This window comes from Sinocyclocheilus rhinocerous, unplaced genomic scaffold (genome assembly GCF_001515625.1).
Source record: "Sinocyclocheilus rhinocerous isolate Xijiao unplaced genomic scaffold, SAMN03320098_v1.1 scaffold628, whole genome shotgun sequence".
NCBI lineage: Eukaryota > Metazoa > Chordata > Actinopteri > Cypriniformes > Cyprinidae > Sinocyclocheilus > Sinocyclocheilus rhinocerous.
In genome coordinates, this window is record NW_015650779.1 from 745390 (window position 1) to 765975 (window position 20586).

The 20586-nt window shown below is 39.4% G+C and overlaps 1 protein-coding gene across 1 annotated transcript in view; it reads left to right on the top strand.

Moving 5' to 3' along the window:
* Positions 1–6070: 6070 nt before the first annotated feature.
* The window catches only part of LOC107712606 (protein 4.1-like), a 50314-nt gene continuing 35798 nt past the window's right edge, over positions 6071–20586 (top strand). The window contains exons 1-9 of the mRNA XM_016517929.1: positions 6071–6312; positions 6522–6609; positions 7457–7609; positions 8201–8298; positions 8412–8587; positions 12325–12569; positions 13032–13106; positions 14346–14384; positions 16877–16939. Of these exons, the coding sequence (XP_016373415.1) occupies positions 6071–6312; positions 6522–6609; positions 7457–7609; positions 8201–8298; positions 8412–8587; positions 12325–12569; positions 13032–13106; positions 14346–14384; positions 16877–16939 (1179 nt within the window). The remainder of the gene's footprint in view (positions 6313–6521; positions 6610–7456; positions 7610–8200; positions 8299–8411; positions 8588–12324; positions 12570–13031; positions 13107–14345; positions 14385–16876; positions 16940–20586) is intronic.

Here is a 20586-nt window from a genome sequence, read left to right on the forward strand (position 1 = left end):
GTTGAAGACCAGTCGTGCCGCTGCATTCTGAATCATTTGTAGAGGTTTGATTGTGCTTGATGGAAGTCCAGCCAGAAGAGCATTGCAGTAGTCCAGCCTAGAAATGACAAGGGCCTGGACAAGAAGTTGTGCAGCATGCTCCGTTAGGAAGGGCCTGATCTTTCTGATGTTGTGCAATGCAAACCTGCAAGATCGAGTAGTTTTTGCAATGTGGTCTTTGAAAGTCAACTGGTCATCAAAGATTACATCCAGATTTCTGACCAAACTTGATGGGGTAATTGTTGATGAACCTAGCTAGATGGTGAAATCATGCTGTAGAGTGGCAGGGAAGACAAGAAGCTCAGTCTTTGCCAGGTTGAGCTGTAGGTGATGCTCTGTCATCCATGCTGAGATGTCCGCCAGGCAGCCTGAGATCTGTGCAGCTACCGTTGGATCATCTGGTTGAAATGAGAGATAGAGCTGTGTGTCATCAGCATAGCAAGTGAAGTGTAAGTGAAGTGTTTAATGTAGGTTTTTTTGAGCAGTGGGGTTACCCGAGCCTGCTTGAATGCAGTGGGGAAAGTGCCTGTGAGGAGAGATGTGTTGATGATGTGTGTGAGTGCTGGTAAGAGTGTAGGAGAGATTGCTTGGAGAAGGTGTGAGGGAATAGGGTCTAGTGGGCATGTTGTAGGATGGCTGGAGAGGAGAAGTTTGCATACTTCTGCCTCAGTGAGGGGACAGAAGGAGAAGAGGGGAGTTTTAGCAGTAAATGTGGTTGGTTTGAGTTCCTGTGTGTGTGGAGCTGAGAACTGAATGCTGATTGTTCTAGTTTTGTCTAAAGAATGTGGCGAAATCATCAGCTGTTATAGAAGTGGTGGGAGGTGGAGGAGGGGGACAGAGTAGAGAATTGAATGTTTTGAAGAGGTTACGTGTGTCTGGAGCGCTGTTGATCTCGTTGTGGAAATATGAAGATTTGGCAGTATGGACTTGAGCAGAGAATGATGAAAGCAAAGACTGATACATACTCAGGTCTGACGGATCTTTTGACTTGCGCCACTTTCTCTCTGCTGCCCTGAATTTGGATTGATGCTCAAGAAGAACATCGGATAACCAGGGGTAAGAAGGGGTAGCCCGTGCTGGCCTGGAGGAGAGAGGACATATATCATATAGACAAGAAGTTAAAGTAGAGCATAAAGTGTCAGTTGCTGCATTAACATCCAGAGATGAGAAAAGGGTAGGTGAGCGAAGAGAGGAAGACACTACATAGGAAAGATGGGAGGGTGAAAGGGAATGTAGGTTTCGTCTAAAACTAAGAGGTAGAGGGGTTGATGGCACACAGGTAGGAAGACGTAGGTTAAATGTTATGAAGAAATGGTCAGAGATGTGTAGGGGTTTCACCAAAATGTTGTCTTCAATACAATTGCGTGTGTAAATTAAGTCAAGTTGGTTGCCTGATTTGTGAGTGTTTGTGGTGGTAAGGCGTTTGAAATCAAATGAAGTTAGGAGTGAATGGAAGTCTGCAGCATAAGGCTTGTCCAGATGAATGTTAAAGTCGCCAAATACTAAAAGTGGACTGCCATCCTCAGAGAATGAGGACAGCAGACCATCCAGCTCCTCTAGAAAGGTGCCCAGTTGCCCAGGAGGCCGGTAAATTACCACAACATGAAGTTTTATAGGAGCTGTTACAGTAATCATATGAGATTCAAATGAGTTATAATTGCATAGGGGAGAGTGGATTGAGTATTTCCAATTGTCAGAAATGAGCAGACCAGTGCCCCCACCCCTTCCTACCTGATGAGGGGTGTGAGAGAAAGAGAAGTTGTTAGACGGAGCAGCTGGGGAGTCTTCTGGATGTATCCAGGTCTCAGTCAAGCCCAAGATGCTGAGTGTGGATTGCAAAGAAAAAGCAGAAATTAAGTCTGCTTTTTTGACAGCTGACTGACAATTCCAGAGACACACAGAAAAAGAAAGAGGTGCAGTAGAAGATGTAGAGATAGGAAGCAGGTTAGTAAGATTGTGTTGCCGTCTGAGAGTGATGTTAGAGCGTTGTTGCGAGACAGCCGGAATGTTTTGGAAACACATGATAGAGGTGGAAGAGAGAGGACAGAAAGGAGTGTGCAAAGGGAAAAAAGAGAGTACTTAAGTGAGTTGCCCGGTTTCGTTACTCAGTTAAAGTCGCGCAGGAAAAAGTCGCAGGTCTTTACACTCGTAGGTCTTCACACGAGGAGGCTGAACATGAGGGCTGAACGCTTCCGCGTCAGCTAACAGATAACAAATAAATACACAGCCACACGACACTTCAGAGAAAACAGCTGTGGCCACCTTGTTAATTAGCACACCCAAAAGCCTATAGCAGGGCAATTGCTCAAATCGAAACTAAAGTTCTTACTTAAGTGCAGGAACGGGGCAATATAAATAACAAAAGCTCCTTCTTAGCCGATGGCTATTATTCTAATTACAAATAAGTGCAATCAAAAATACAAATTACAACGAAAAATTTAAAGTAGAAATAGGTAGAAAACAAACTAATCCTTCTAAGCAGCAAGTAACAATTTAAACAACAGATACAGAAACAAAGTATCAAGCAAACACTCACTCGCTGTTCCTTGGAGCAGTTGGTTTATGTAAAGATTATAACCAAGTGTGAACATACAAATTTTCGTTCAGTCCTGAAAGGGTAGTTCATACCTTTTTTTAGAGTAATAAAACCATTTCAGATTTTTATATGCAGATGCATTGTCCTACAATATTATCTCAATCATAGTAGAAGTTCTCCGATATTGTGCAGCCCTAGCAGCAGGACATGCGAGTAGCCAAAGCAAGTGGAAACCCTACTGAAGTACCCGGTGTCAAATGTGCATTCAGCAATGGCACTGTGTCACGGTGCGTGTGGAGAGATGAGGCGAGAACTCAAGTTGCAGGAAGAAAGGGTTATTTAATAATAAAATGAAACAAAACAACAACAAAAACTACCCCGAGGGGGAAAACAGGCAGGCAGGCCAGGGACAACAATACAGACAGACATAATACACGCCAAAAGCATACTTGACGACAAACAAACACAACACAAGCCATGTGCTCACAAAAAACCACAGGAGTGCCCTCTGGTGGCCGTCTTGGGCACTCCAGTTGCAGACTGTGACATAACCCCTCCTTTAAGGAGCGGATTCCAGACGCTCCACCAAATGTCAAAGGAATCCAGGAGGGGGGCGGAATGGAGGTGGACTAGGGGGAGGGACGGCGGGCCAGGCCCATGTAGGGGAAGGATCCTTAGGTAGATCATGGAACCAGGGTGGAGCTGGTGGAGTGTAAGCCCACCAGAGTGGAGCAGGCAGAGCTGAAGCCCACCAGGACGGAGCAGGCAGAGTTTAAGCCCACCAGAGCGGAGCAGGCAGAGAAGAGAACCACCACTTGAGAGGAGCTGAGGTGGATGCCGCCACCTCGGGAGGTTCTGCAGCAGAAGCCGCCACCTCGGGAGGAACTGGAGCAGGCCCTGAAGGCTCCAGGACTGGAGCAGGCTCTGGAGTGGACTCTGAAGTCTCCCGGACTGGAGCGGGTTCATGACTAAACTCTGAATGCTCCCGGACTGGAGCTGGCTCTTGAGTGGACTCTGAAGGCTCCCGGACTGGAGCTGACTCTTGAGTGGATTCTGAATGCTCCCGGACTGGAGCTGGCTCTTGAGTGGACTCTGAAGGCTCCCGGATTGGAGCGGATTCATGAGTGGACTCTTAATGCTCCTGGACTGGAGCTGGCTCTTGAGTGGACTCTGAAGGCTCCCGGACTGGAGTGGGTTCTGGAGTGGACTTTGCCCGCAGAACAGCCATGAGGTGAAAGGCAAAGACGACCTTCTTGATTATGGCAGCGGGCAGTGAAATCGGGCAGCTCTTTGGTGACCTCTGAGACTACTGGAGGCAGGTCCTCCAGGACCACCGGACTTGAGACCACCAGAGTCGGGTCCTCCAGGACCACCGGACTTGGGACCACCAGAGTCGGGTCCTCCAGGGCCACTGGACTTGGGACCACCAGAGTTGGGCCCTCCAGGACCACTAGACTTGGGACCACCAGAGTCGGGTCCTCCAGGACCACCGGACTTGAGCCCACAGTAGAAATGCCAGCTGCTCTGGCTGAGATCAACGGTGGATCCACCAACCTGGAAGCCAGTCTCAAAAGCCTTGGGCCCACCCGGTGAAGAGGTTCCGGACTGGCAGCCATCTTGTGAACAGGCTCAGGAACTGACTGTCTCTCCCTGTGGGCTAGAAAGTCCACAAACGCCCCAAAAGACAGGTGCTCCATGCCAAACCTCCTCCAAATGCTGATGGGCTCATCAAGGGCATAGTTTAATAGGTCCTTGAGAGCCGCATCGTTGTAGTCCAGCCCCTCCGCAGCACGTGAGCCTGTGAGCCTGAACTCCCTCAAGTCAGTCTCCTGCTGACGGAGGGAGCTCAAGGCCTTGAGCTGGAGCATGCGTTGGTAGAGGGGGCTAGTGAGAGTGGAGACAGGTGAATGGCGCACACCCTTCTTCCTCATCTTGGCTAATCCGTTCTGTCACGGTGCGTGTGGAGAGATGAGGCGAGGACTCAAGTTGCAGGAAGAAAGGGTTATTTAAAGGGGTCATATGATGTTGCTAAAAAGAACATTATTTTGTGTATTTGGTGTAATGAAATGTTTATGCGGTTTAAGGTTCCCTTGAGTGAGCGGCGGCGGCCTAGAGTGAGCAGAGGCCAAGGGGGATAGAGTGAGGAACGGCCGGAGGGCTAGAGTGAGCAGAGGCGGCGGGCTTGAGAACGGCGCGGCCGGCGGTGCACTGGACACGTCTGAATATTTGGGTTGAAGTTCTGGGACAGTGTTGTAAATACAACTTAACCACTGATTTGCAGTCGTGTAAGTAGTTTCGCTTTCACAACGAAAAACACAGCGGCCTAGCATGAGCGAAAGCCCCGGCTTACCGTGAGCTGAGGCCGGGCAAGAGTGAGCTGAGGCGGCGGGGTCGAGAACGGCGCGCCCGGCGGATGCGACGAATGAGAACCACATGTGACGACCCCGGGCTGGACTCCGCTTTGTCCATGGTGAAAGTTGATGTAGTTTCGCTTTCACAACGAAGCACACAGCGTCTTCACGACATGGCTGCAGCGTCAACAATACTACAGCGAGAATAAAAGTTACTCCTTCTTTCTTTGCGTGAACATTTGGGCGGTGTTATGCAAATCTTCCCACATCGTGACGTTGACATGTTGGGGGCGTGTTAGAACGAGCCGTTTTAGGTAGGCGTGGCTGACTCTTAATTTTATAAAGAATATCTCTTTGGATTTGAGACTTTAGTCTTTGCAACTTTACAGATCTTCTTTATGCACCAAGAGCTTGTAACACTCCAAAGAGAAAGGAAAAATTGAAATCGCATCATATGACCCCTTTAATAATAAAATGAAACAAAACAACAACAAAAACTACCCCGAGGGGGAAAACAGGCAGGCAGGCCAGGGACAACAATACAGACAGACATAATACACGCCACAAGCATACTTGAGGACAAACAAACACAACACAAGCCATGTGCTCACAAAAAACCACAGGAGTGCTCTCTGGTGGCCATCTTGGGCACTCCAGCTGCAGACTGTGACACACTGCTAACTTGATTAACAAGTTCCACAAAAAAGAAGTGAATTTACAATTAGAATCAGAACCAGAAGAATTAAATTCCTCACAATTGTCATCCTTACTAATATCCAGTTCTCGCCATATATGATAATAGTTTGTCTCCCTCTCTCTCTCTCTCTCTCTCTCTTGCTTGCTTACTAATTTTAAAACTAATCTCCGATACTTGCCAGATTAAATCATTAATAAAATAGAGAGAGCCTCCTGCTGTTTCCTACCAAGTTGGCATGCAATTCTCTAGCCAGTTTCATTATCACACTCGTAAATTACAAAAGCCCTTTCACCCTGAATAATCACAGCAGCGCGTTGACGTCAATTTACTGCTGTTGTCATGGTTGCAGTTCTGGACTCCTGTGCAGTATGTTTTGCAACAACATATTGTCCCAACTTGTAACATGTGATAACTTGGCACATAATGTCTTTGAGTTTTTGAGCTTAAATGAAAGTCTTTGCGCTCTGCAGGTACTACTTGTGTTTGCAGCTGCGGAAGGACATCAAGAACGGCCGCCTGCCCTGCTCTTTCGTGACCCTGGCCCTGCTGGGATCTTACGCCCTGCAGTCTGAGCTGGGCGAGTACGACCTCGAGGTTCACGGCACCGACTATGCCAAGGAGCTCCAGCTTATCCCAGGACAGACCAAGGAGCTGGAGGAGAAAGTCATGGAGCTTCACCGCACATACAGGTGATCATGACTGCTTCTTACTGGTGCGCTGATGATTTACGCACATATATTCTTATCATAAATGGATGCTTGGGAAATACTTGTTAACGCAGTTGAAATAAATGCACATGTACAAGAGGTTAGCATTAAAATATTTAGTATTTTCACTTTCCTTTTCTGTAGCAAGGTATGTTGTTATGACTAGTTTTTGTTTGTTTGTTTTTCTACAGATCTATGAGTCCGGCTCAGGCTGATATGATGTTCCTGGAGAATGCTAAAAAACTGGCCATGTATGGGGTTGATCTCCATCAGGCAAAGGTACAGTAGATTAACTGGAGATACTTACAATAAATACAAAATATAAATAATAAATAATAATAAATGCATAAATACAATAAATAATAATAAAAACAAACAAACAAATAAATAAAAAAAAATGGTTAACCTTCAGAAAATTGCCACACTAGCTATTAAATTAGTTGTTTTATTGCAATGTTTGCAATACAGTAAAAAATCCATGATATAATAATATTTTCTAAAACATTTGGAATAAATAAATAAATAAAATAAATGCTAAAATGGCATAAAACCTATAATATTTAAATACTTTATACAAAGTTGGTTTTGTATTTATTGGTAATTTATTTAATTTTTTACAGTAACTTTGGTTGTTGATTGGATAATAATAATAAATACATTTACATTACATAAATACATTAAGTCTCCATTTACTGAGGTGTGCTGTGATTTAAAATACATTCAATTACATGTCCCAGTTAGACAATGTGACTTTCCTCGGCACTGATTAAACCACTGCATTCTTTATGTGAAATCATCAATCTGAGCTGTCATAAAAACATTGGTTAGACTGAAATGTCCTTCATCTCACAGGAGTGCTTGTGATAAAAGCATTGCATGTCCTGACACTGCTCAGATTTGGTAGCTGAAACCAGGTCAATCTGTTTGCATCAAGCCATGGATTTAAATAAATTATGGACTCATTTTTTAAAGGAGAAGCAAGGCCGCCCCCTAGTGGTGGAGCTTTGTTATTGCAAAATCTTTGTTTATACACTGAGATTCAAGTAAGTTCAAGTAAGACTTAAGTCATCAAAGTCAAAATATTATATACTTTTTTTTCCTGTTCTTTTTTTTCTCTTTCTGTCAGGATCTGGATGGAGTGGATATAATGCTGGGTGTTTGCTCCAGTGGCCTGATGGTGTATAAGGACAAGCTGAGGATTAATCGATTCCCCTGGCCAAAGGTTCTCAAAGTCTCCTACAAACGCAGCAGTTTCTTCATCAAGATACGGCCATCTGACGTAAGTTTGATATACATTTTGTTTTAATGTTGCAAGATGTGAAATATATATATATATATATATATACTGTATAATACTTAAATATATATGTTTTAATAATTAATTTTCATTTTATAATTTTATTTTCTAATTATAATTCATGGTTAATATAATTATTTTACATTATTTAAAATAAATGTTTAACAATTAATTTTTTTTTTATTATTAGTATTCCAAAATAATTTGTACATTTTTAAAATCTGTATAGCTAATTTCTGTTCTTTTAAATACAATTAAATATGAAAACGTAATCAAACTTCATATTAAAAAACAATATGACAGCTTCTTAATTTTTAAAAATAATTTCATTGTTTCATAACTTTATCCAGATACTGATGTTTGAAACATACGTACATTGATAAAACCTTTTAAATTGTGCATTTTATAATGTATTGATTTGTCTTTTTTCACTTGGTGCAATTAACTGGAAATTAAAATCAAAGATTAAACACGACATCTTTATGTGCAAGAAGGTGCACATATATGCTCACATATACTAAATATCTTTTTTTATTAGATTCAGAATGGTATTTCATAATTTTTTGTTTTTAGCTGGAACATTACGAAAGTGCCATTGGCTTTAAACTGCCCAACTACAAGGCCGCCAAGAAACTGTGGAAAGTGTGTGTGGAGCATCACACATTCTTCAGGTATGAATATCAAACAACACATCACAGCATGTATTCCCATCTTAATGACTGTGTGTTTTTGTGAATTCATAAGTCCAGTACATTATGAAGAGACGTGAACTCTGTGGTCTCAGGTTGACGTCCACAGAAGCGGCCACCACTCCCAGGAAGTTTCTGGCTCTGGGATCGAAGTTCCGCTACAGCGGCCGAACTCAAGCCCAGACCCGCCAGGCCAGCTCCATGATCGACAGACCCGCTCCGCATTTCCAGCGCTCCGCCAGTAAGAGGGCGTCTCGCAGCTTAGATGGAGGTGTGTTTATTCTCCTTTATTTCGATAGTCCACTTTAGACATTCTACTAACTGTAAGTAACTTTGCAACTACATGTCAACTAGCAGTCATTAGACTATTAGTAGGTTAGGGTTAGTAGAAGTTGCAGTTACTTATAGTCAGCAGAATGTTTAAAGTGGACTATCAAAATGAAGTCTTTTCTTTTTCCCTTTCTTTTTGCCATTTACTTTAGTCCGTTCTGATTGCGTATGGATACAGCTGGTTAGGCTGAAAATAGAGGCAGATGATTGGCCCTCTTTGTTGGATTCTGGCCAATCACTGCCAGTCACCTCGGGGAGTTCGATCACAAGTCTGACTCTCACTTTTGCTCTGTTTGGGATCCTATTTTCTCTTTCAATCTCCGTTTCACCAGTTCTCTAATGCACTTCCCATGGGGAGGTTCAGACTCTTTATGTAAGCTGTGCTGCAAGCATCTGTTTTTATTTTAGCTGTGAGCAGAAGTTATTTGTCTCTGCTGGCTTTGGGCTGAAGGACAGATAGAGACTCAGTATTCAGGCTGCTCTACTCACTAACAACCTGATGCTGGACAGCTTTCTCAGTCCTCAAGCGTAGGTTTTAACCCCTGCTGGCCATTTTGTGCCTGAAATTTTAGCTAAGTCATGTTGACAGTAGTGTATTTCTGAAATGTGACTCAAACTGTGTGTCAAGTTCATTTCACACTCATGCTGCTCTATAGTATGCCTCCATTTAGCTGAAATCCAAAACAGCATTTCATACTTCATTTCATAAATCTCAGACCCTTGTGAAAAAAATACACGTTTAGCATACTTTTCCCGTTTAGCACTTGACAGAAATAACAGAAATAATGTATTTTAAAAGAATAAACTTAAATGTGAACTGAATGTATTATGTAATGTTTTTGCACACTGTTAACTGCAATTAAATAAAAATGTATTATAGTTTTTTTTATTAAATGCAATTAGCTGAACTTAAGTAGGTACATATGTACTTTCAAATGCACTTCTATTGTAAATATGTGAACTGCTGAATGTACTGACAAGCATTTATGATAAACGAAATATACTTTTCTTGACATTTCTATTAAAACTTTTATTTCATCTATGTATATATTGTAATGATGAAATTGCAATTTAGTACATTTCAAATATACTAACTTTACATGTAATATTGAATAACACACTACAGTTAAAATTAGTTATTTTAATTAGTTAAATCAGTTATAATCAAGTACTTTGCATGTGATTTTAGTCAACACAATGTACTTTAGAATACAGCAATAGATTAAAACACAATGATTTAAAATGTACTTTAATCAAAACTTAATTTTGACTGACATTATTATAAAAAGTCAACTTTTTAAGTGTGCTTAAGTGTGTTAAGAAACATGTCTCTCTGTTAAGTGCAGTTAAGTGGCCTTTTATTTTAATAATATTAGATTACATGCAAATAATTTAATATATATATATATATATATAATTTAAGCTTTGAAGTACACTATAACATACACATTCAGTACAATTAAACACATTTTTTTTACAAGGCTAGTCAAGAAGCATTGCATTTTAAATGATAGCTTTTATAATATTTAGAAATATTTGTTTCATCGGTAACACTTTAGAATAGGGAACACATATTCACTGTTAACTAAGAGTGTTTCCTGAACAAACTCCTAATTCGCTGCTTATTAATAGTTAATAAGCTAGTTGTTAAGTTTAGGTATGGGGTGGTTTGAGGGATCTAGAATATGGTCATGCAGAACAAGGCATAAATATGTGCTTTATAAATACTAATAAACAGCCAGTATGCTAGTAATATGTATGCTAATTATTAAAATAAAGTGTTACCCCATTGGAATCAGCTGTTCAGAGTTGGTACCTATGGAGAGTGTGTCTCTTGAGGTTGCATTTCGATTAAGGCAGCAGCCTGTGTGGACAGTGACAGCTCACTAGAGTTTGGAACGGAGCCAGAGTGTCTCTGAGGTAAAGTGGAGGTGATTTCTTGTGGTATAAATAAACCGTGCTTGCTTTAGGCAGTGCAGGTGAACTCACTGTGGGAGAGAAATCACAGCAGGGGTGCGATCCAGAAAAACAACCCTGGTTAACCCACTGATAATTTAACCATTCAGCCCTCAGGTAGAACACGGACACATATTTAATTACTTTCTGCAGACTGTAGGTTATTTACATAAAAACTCCATGAATCCTACATAGTCAGTTGATGCAATCAGCAAGCGGCCCTCTCTGAAATACTTGTAGAAGGAAAAGCAAGACAGATTGCTGTTTTGATTAGCAGTTTGATTGACAAGTTGCTTCCTGAGGCTTTTAAGTTTGGTATTGTTCATTTTTGTGAAACACAACTCCCAGAATGCACCTGTGACGACATTAAAGTCCATGCAGAGTGAGGTTCAGAGTACCTAAGCAGTTGTTCTTATGTTTGTTGGAGTTGTCTTTGATTGGCAGGTCAGTATTAGCCCAGAGCATCTCCCACAGTCTGACAGGAGCTTGATCAGTTCAAAAGGCATGAAGGTCCTAGAGCCGAAACTAAAAAATATATATCATGGAAAGAAACAGTTCAGTTTGATTGGCTTGTGCTCCTGGGCTGCACTCTTTCTGAAACCCATCTGACCAGAGGTAGAGATTTATCCCCTCAGCTTGATCTTCTTTCCTCCGAAACATTCAGCTCTTACAAAAAACAACAGCATTTGTTACTGTGTTTACATGATCCTGGAGATATTTTTACATTTTGAGTTGAGTTTAACTTGCCCTTGTGTGCTTAATTGTATTGAATGTGCACTTGTAGTGTACTTCAAATCTCAAAAGTAAATTAAAAAAAATGTACGTGCAGATTAATATAATATTAAGGAAATAAAAGGCCACTTAAGTGAACTTAAGAGACACTTGTTTCTTAACACGCTTAAGTACATTTTTAAACACACTTGTTGCTTAACACGCTTAAGTGCATTTTTAAACACACTTGTTTCTTAACACGCTTAAGTACATTTTTAAAAAGTGAACTTTGTAATAATATAAAAATGAAAATACTTTTAAAATCTGTTTTAATAATATTTTGTTCTGATTTAAAGAAGTATGCTTATTTTAATGTGTTAACTGATTTTAATTGTAGTGTGTTTTTCAGTATAACATTTAAGTTAATATATAATATATTTTCTGTACATACATACAAATTTCAATAGAAATGACAGATATTTTAGTTTATCAAATATCCTTGTACATCCAGCAGTACAATTTAACCATATTTCAATACAATAGAATAATTATATTAAGTTTCATATAAAGATGTACTTAAGTCTTACTTAAGTGAATCAAAAAGCACTGTGAAGTTCATTCAGCTAATTGCATGTAGTATTAATTAATATATAATACATTTTCATTTATATTTAGTTAACATGCAATTAAATGTCTGAACAGTATAGTTCTCACATAAGTATGTTCTTTTTCACAAGGGTAGTTGCTTTTTGCAAACGATTTAGGATTGCTTTATCCTATAATAATCACAATAAGGCCAAGAATGTGTATTACTATGTTTGATGGCCTTAAAATTGAACCATGTTTCTCATCAGAGTTGCACAGCAAACACCTGAACTGGTTTTACAGCAGGCAAAACTCGAACAATTGACATTGTCTACAGTATGTTAAAGTGAATATTTATTTATAGTCCATGACTTAAGTGTAAAATTTCTTTCTTTCTCCTCTGTCCTATACATCTCTCTCTGACAGCCATGGTCTCGACCCCAGATAAGAACGCCCGTCCCGTCAGCGCTCCCATCATGTCTCCCATCTCCCCAGGCGACATGGCTCCTTCCCCAGTAGCATCTGCCGCCCGCACTGACCGTAAAGAGACATCCACGCCCACGGGCCGTCCACGCTCCACTGAGAGGAAGAGTGAGGTGAAGGCAGAGGCCCATATGACAGATGGCTCCAAAACACACAGCACCAAAGCAGAGGGCACACCTGAAATCAAGGTATGACACACACAAATGTGCTAAATAACACTCAAATATTTATACTTTAGCTTTTTCAATGTGAAATTAATGGAAATATATTTTAAATCATAATTTATAATATTTATTTTTTGTTTAAACAAAATTATATTTTGTTTTAGATCATTTTAGAGTCTACATTTCCCCCCTATTCTATGTGTTAGTACAGCTAAAAGCACTGGAGATTTAAACACAATTTAAGCAAATGTTTATGGATGAACCTATTTTTATAAACCTGCAGCACAGACTTCTACCTGACTTTTTAATTGTTGGACTACGTGTTCATACAGCAATACGGCTTATTCTCACCAAGCTCGACATAAAAACCAGCGCAAATTAGCAACAAAATGCATCTTCGCTTGTGACCACAAATGCAAGACAGCCATGATATTTAGGTCTGTGTGAGACAGCAGGAGTATGTGTACTCTCTCTGTGCTACTGCAGACGGTAGCCCGGCGAGAACGGCGACACCGTGATGCCCCGGTGGTGACGGCCACCAATGGGGAGAGAAAGAGCCAGGTTTGTGCTCATGATTTCAGCCAATCACATAAGAGCATGTACAACAGTTAGTTACCCTAGTGGCCACCTTCATTTTGTTATTATATGCAAAAACATTTTAGACAGTTGGCCAATCACTAAGCTTCACCTCTTTTGATTACTTTTTCTCGCTCAGACAAGTTTTACAAAATGTCCCACAACTACAGTCTTCTATATATGTAAAAGAAGTATGTTAAGTTATTAACATTAATATACCTTGTTACACATACACTGTTTAAAAGTTTGCAATAATTGAGATTGTTCAGTATCTTAAGAAGTCTCTTCATGCTCATCAAGGCTGCATTTATTTGATCAAAAATACAGCAAAGACAGTAAAATTGAAAATATATTTTCAAATGTAATTTATTCTTCCAGTCTTCAGTGTCACATGATCCTTCAGAAATCATCCCAATATGCTGATTTGATGCTCAAGAAACATTTATGATTATTATTGATGTTGATCAATGTTATCAATATCGCTTCTTAATATTTTTTGATACACTACCACTTATAAGTTTAGGGTAAGCATGGTTTAAAAAAAATAAATGAATACTTTTTATTTGTCAAGACACAACAGTAAAGACAAAAAAAAAAATCCACAAAAATATTAAGCAGCACAAAATGTTTCCAACATTGATAATAAGAAATTGTATTAATAATTGACCAGCAAATGAGCATTTCTGAAAGGTCATGTGACACTGAAGACTGGAGTAATGGCTGCTGAAAATTCAGCTTTGCATCACAGGAATAAATCAAATTTTTAAATATACTGAAAACAGTGATTTTAGATTGTAATAATATTTCACTATATTACTGTTTTTACTGTATTTTTGATCATATAAATGTAGCCTTGGAGAGCATAAGAGACTTGTACCTTAAATGCAATGTGAGTCGCTTTGGATAAAAGTGTCAGCCAAATGCATAAATGTAAAATGTAAAATGTAGTGTTGGATTGGTCAGAAATGTTAAGGTGGGGCTTAGCGAAGGATCACTTGCAAAAGCAGTAATATGACTTCCAATAATAGATCATCAGCAGATATTTGTGTTAAACTATATATTAGAGCATTCTGACAATATTACATACTATAAGACATACATGTACAGCTGTAAAGAAATTACTACCATTGTGAATCAAGCTTTTTCACTGGTAAGTGAGTAGCAAAGTAGCTTGTTTCATAAACACTTACATGCTCTCTTCCTTCCCCTCTGGGGTCTGAACAGTCGCCACGGGCGGACACAGAGATGGTGCGCATGAGGAAGGTCAGAGCTCGTTCCGTATGGGTATCGCAGCATGAGGACGATGCCATTGTACTCATCATCTCCTCACTGCCCATGTTTTACAACAAAAAGATCATTTTATTATTGTTTTCTCTTCTGCTTTGGCTGTATCTTGCTTGCACTTGTATGAGTTTGGCTGTACCAGACAGCACTGTAGCTGTCAGATATGAACCTAATCAGGCAGCGACAGTGAGTCAGTACAAACTGAGGTTTACGGAATGAGGAAAGTGTTCATTATGAGTGAAGTTCAAATGAACTTCTGCATTGTTATTGTGGCATTTACTCTAGCATGCATTGTCCCCTGTCATGCTCTGTCTTTTACATAGACAAAATAGTTTTTAGAAGATAAACTGTGTTCTCCTGCTTCAAACCTGAGTTACTCCAACTTTAAAACCAACTGAGATAAGTAATAATTGAAAGAAAAACTTTAAATCAGACTTTCAATTTATAGACATTTAGAGAAGTAATTTAAAACTTGTTCAAATTTAAAGCTTGTTCAAAACTTTAGATCTGTCAACTGAAACAAACTGATAATGTATAACAGAACTGCAGAACAAAATCAATCAGATGTTTGCACTTTATATACACTACCAGTTAGAGGTTTGGACATACCTGTTTTCCTGAAAAAACCCACATCCTGGATGATCCCAGTAGTATAAATGTATATATTGAAAAGGAGAAGGGGCCAAGCACTGAACCCTGCAGTACCCCTATGGTTAGTTGATACCTCGTGATCCCCTGAAGAATCGACCTGTAAGGTAGGACTTAGGAGCCTTTCTCTGCTTGTTTGTGATGCCCAAATTGGAGAAGTTAGAAAAGAGACAGTGTCAAAGGCAGCATACAAGTTCAACAAAATGAAGACGGATTATGTCTTTTCCACCCACAAAGGCTTTAGTCAAGGATGTATCTGTTGAATGTCCACTTTGTAATCAAGTCAATCAAGTCAAATCCTCACTGATTTGCTGTCCAGCATCTTGTTCTGTGGGAAGAAAGAAGAAAACATCGTGCTCAAGTGTTTTTCGTAGTGAACTGGAGGAGAGACTAGTCTGCAGGTGGTCTGGTATTTAGTGTCGGTTGCACAAGTCGGCTTGAATGTGTTGGGAAGAGTGCCAGTGCGTAGTGATGCATTTATGATGGATGTGAGTGCAGGTTAAAGTGTAGGAGAGATGGCATATTAAAGATGGGAGGGAATTGGATCAATGGGGCTGGAGGTAGGATGGTTAGAGAGGAGAACTTTAGAGACCTCTGCCTCCATAAGAGGAGAATAGAGATTTGCATGTGAGTCGTGGGTGTTTGTTAAGTTTGTTGTGTTGAGAATTGCCTGCTGCTGATTGTTACTGTATCTGTGAAAAATGGGCAAAGTTGTCAGGCATTAGGGAGGATGTGGGAGGGAAAAGGTACATGCCTCCTCAGTTTGCGAGTGTCTGAAGTATTGTTGATCTTTTTGTGTAGTTGGATGCTTTTGCAATGGTAACACTGGCAGAAAAGAAGAAATCAGAGCAATGGGTCTCTTCTCTAATACAGATAGGCTCTCTAAAGATGTGCTCTCGCCTGACTGTACACGCAGTGTGTCATTCTCAAAACCAGTAGAAATACCTTTCAAACAGGCCTAGACTATACATGATTGGCTACTTTTTTACACAGAACCATATGCTAGATAAAGCTACAACACACAATACATTGCATATGTCTATGACCACCATCACTTGGTTCAGAAATGTAGATAAGCACAACAAAAGATAATTTCCAAAATTTTAAATGCACTTTAAAGTAAAACTTAATTTGACCTTATTATAAAGTGCACTTTTAAAAAGTGTTAAGAAACATATGAAAGTACACTTAGGTGGCCTTTTATTTCATTATTATAAGTTTTATATATATATATATATATATATACTGAAATATATTGAGATTTGAAGTACACTACAAATGCACATTCAATACAATAAGCACACTTCTTTTTTCACTAGATCAAAAGCCCACCAGAAATGAATATTCAGTCACGTATGTCCAAACCTTTGACTAGTAGTGTGGTTTTACAGATCATCACAAAATTATGGACAAAGTCACTGATATACATCTTACAACAAGACAAGATTTGGACGGGTTAAGCCAGTGTTGCTTGGTCAGGATAGTCAGGATGCTGTTTTGATAACACCAGAGAGTTGTACAGCAAATACACAGTGTTTCACCAATAATGGCAAAGAGATGTTTAATTTTAAACTGATACCTCATAAACTTTACCCATTGCACAATTATCCCTGACCTCGCAGTCACCCCTGACCTCTGACCTCTCCTCTCTGTCTAGCTGCGGCTGCTGCGGTTCATCCATATTTGATTTGTCTCCATCCCTACACGTCCCCACACACTGAATGCAACTGCAGATCAAACCTTCAAAATGACCCAAGAATCATTTCACGACTTTCTCAACGTTCAAAACACTGCCAACTCTATTTTTTCTCTGTTCTTCACAGAAAAGAGCTAAGAAAATTGAGGGTGAAACTGTTTATATCAGACATAGCAATTTAATGTTGGAGGTTTGTATGGAAACTCTGGAAATGTCTTGTTTTTGCTGCTGCATGTATCACTGCATGAGATTCTGTTTCATCTTGTTTCTTTCTTCATTCTTCTCACCGCACTCTCTCTCTTGTGTTTTGGTTTGTTTTGTAGCTTAACCCTAAAGGCTTGGCATGCACTATTTACCTCACTAACTGTAATGCAAGTACTCGCTTCTATTTATTCTCTGTTTGCTTAGCACTATTTTATTAAATATATGATTGGGAATTATTATTTTTTTGCTTCTTTTATATTAAATGCTTTTTTTTGTTTTTAATTGAATGCAAAATTGAGCCGATCCAAAAATTTAGCCAGTAGTTGGATCGCATAAAAAAGCTTTTTAATGAGTACAATTTTGTGTAAATGTTATTTAATTGAAGCAACGTTAGATGCTTTTTAGAGCATGTTAGGCTCTTATCATGAATGCCTTTGTTTAATTTTTACAGTAGACTCTTGCCTGTTTTACCTTTTCTAAATATTTCTAATGGGCTTTTCACACTTGAAATGAATAACCCAATTATAACCCTGTGTTTAGTTTACGATTGGTTTTTAATTGCTAAACTGCTTGCTGTAACTTTCTAGCACCACATTGTTTCATGCTGTTTGGCACCACAGATTGGAGTTTAGTACAACAAAAAACATGCCGACATGCTTCTAATACAGGATTTCATGACTCAGGGTTAAAGTGGCCTTTAGCCTGGGTTAAAAAGATGTTTACCCAGGGTTAAACATACTGTGACAAGCCCATAAATATACTGAAGACTACTGTTTAGACAGATATATAATCATTGGCTGTACATTTAGCTTGCTAATGCATGCTTTTATTGTTTTATTTGTTACCAGATCACATGATTATAATATTACTGATTTGTAGTGTTACACAGTATACAATCTGTACAGCCTGTCCCAGTCATATATTTACATAGTTACTACAAAGGCTGTTTCCACTGTTGTTAGGTCTGATGAGTTTGAAACCCAGATGGATTCTGTGACATTAACCCCTTCACCTACCCACTGACCTCTTCTCTAACCCTGTGACCTCTGTATCTAACCGAATTTCATATATAACACTATGTGTCCATCACATACACTATTATTATATTAAGTGTTTAAGATTGCTGTTGGTGTTTGAGCCAAGCACTGTTTTGCACTCTGCTTTGTTTCATAAATCAGCAGACATGGGACAAATATCCATCATATGCTGCAGCGAATGGTGACAGCATATGATTTATTTAGTACACTAGTTTTGCATTGATTTAGACCAGTTTTTGAAACAGCTTGTGTAGAGATCAGAATCTAGTCATTTGACCCATGTCTGAACCCAGGCTTTGTTCACACTGGAGCTTGAACAGTTTATCTAATGGTAAAACTTCTGAAGTGCTCACATGATCACCACCTCATCTCTCTCCTCCTAATAACAAATTAGCATTTAGAAGAGATTAATTAATGATTTAAAAACAGAAATTCTATTTTTTTTTTTCACAAACCATAGTGAGCTGCTTTGCCAGACTAGCTTTTTAAGTAAGCTCCAGCAAAACCATACAAAATAGTGCTACTTAAAGGCACAATATGTAAGTTTTCGCCGCTAGACTGAAACAAAGGCATAGTTTGATGACGCCGTGACTGAATATGGAATCAGGGGAGTTGTCGTCTTCATCCCCACAGCCGATGCAATTCGACGGGACTCGGGCAGCAATCATGTTCATGGATGAGCTAATGATTGTTATAGAGCTGATATTAACGTTGCTAAGCTACAGACACAATGCTTTAATACATATTGAAAACCTTATTGCAATGCATTCCTGGATTTCCTTTTTTGGAAATGATATATAGAATGTTACCTTAAAATTCTGCCAAACAAGGTATCTGTGGAGGCAGAATAATGTTGCTGACTAAAGCCGAATATACACTTTGGTTTTTACATGTATGCTAGGCTATGTGTACAGTGCGTGTGATGCGAATTTTAACATTAGCATTGTACTGTACATATGAAGCAAGATTTTTCTAACCGTACATACTCTGTACACTCACTCAACAGGCATTCGACAATAGATGCCTGTTTGACAAGTGCTTGTATGAGGGTAATAAAAGATACCAACACAACTCTAGTTTAAATGAGTACAGATATATTTTTTTATCCCTTATACCTTTTGGAAAGAAAAAGTGCAGACACTGGTCAAAGATTTCAAACTTTCTCATGTACATGTGTAGAGGAGAAGACTTTGAGTTGGGCAAGTTATATGCTCTATTTGTTTTTATCTGAGCTAACCAACAACACTACGTAGATAGCAATGTCACTCCAACATGGTGGCTCGCTAGCTAGATGGCTTGGTAGAAATTTGGAAAATAAGATGGTTTTCTAATAAATGTTTCATTTCCACTTTAAAATGTCTAGCTTAGCAGCTCACTAGAGTTTGGAACAAAACCATAGTGTCTTAACTATACCACAATGCTTTCCATTTGTTATTAGTTTGCCACATAGCAGTTTCAAATGACTAACCTGTGATCTTAAATGTTACACACTTGTGTAGCTTGTAACTTCAATGATGCTTAAAGGGATAGTTCACCCAAAAATGGATTTTTTTCTGTCATTAATTACTCACCGTCATGTCGTTCCAAACCTGTAAGACCTTCGTTCATCTTCAGAACATAAATTAAGATATTTTCGATGAAATCCTAGAGCTTTCTGGCCCTGCATAGACAGCAAGTGTACTACCAGGTGCAAGGCCTAGAAAGGTAGTAAGGACATAAAATAATCCATGTGACTTCATTGATTCAACAGCTGCAAGAATACTTTTTGTGCGCAAAGAAAAGAAAACACAGCACCTTGTTTACAATCAGAGGAATTGTAAACAACATGAGGGTGAGTAATTGATGGCATAATTTTCATTTTTGGGTGAACTATCCCTTTAAAAGGATTAGGTCAAAAATTAAGGAGACAGACAAACATCTTGGCATTGTTTATTTTTACGTGTCAGCTGTCAGTCTGAAGTCTGATGTAGATGATGAGGGATGGTTTGTCATGAGAGTGTTTCGTTCTCGCAGATGTTCTGTTGGGCACCAAGACACAGATCTGTTTTATTTCCGAAGTCTGTAGTTATGTGAATAAAGATCAGCTGATCTGTCTCTCTCTCTCTCTCTCTCGAGCTCATTAATCACAATCTGTCTGTGCACACATGGATCATTTGTTTTGGGCAATCACAAAGCCTCCTCTCTGACATGAATATTCATAGCCTCGCAGTGTCTGAGCATAGCTGATTACCCGATGCCACTGAGCCGAGATGATGGGAGACAAATCAGGCTTCAGGTGATGAAAAAAGAGGAGCATGCAGTTAGAAGACAGTGAAAGTGGAAAGAAGAGACCTGTGTCTTGGTGGCCAGTGGCCGATCTGTTGAATGGCTTTGTGTGTGTCATTCACTCGACTGAAAATAATGTGACTAGGGATGGGGATCACAGGAAATATAATGATTTTGGTTCCTTTAACTATATAAAATGTACTATAACAATTCAGTAAGTGAATTGTTCGGTGAGTTCAAACCCATTATAAACCCATGAGTTCAAGACTGATTTGAGAGTTGCTTTGGCTGATTCATTAAAAATAGCTGATGAGTCATTCACACCTACACC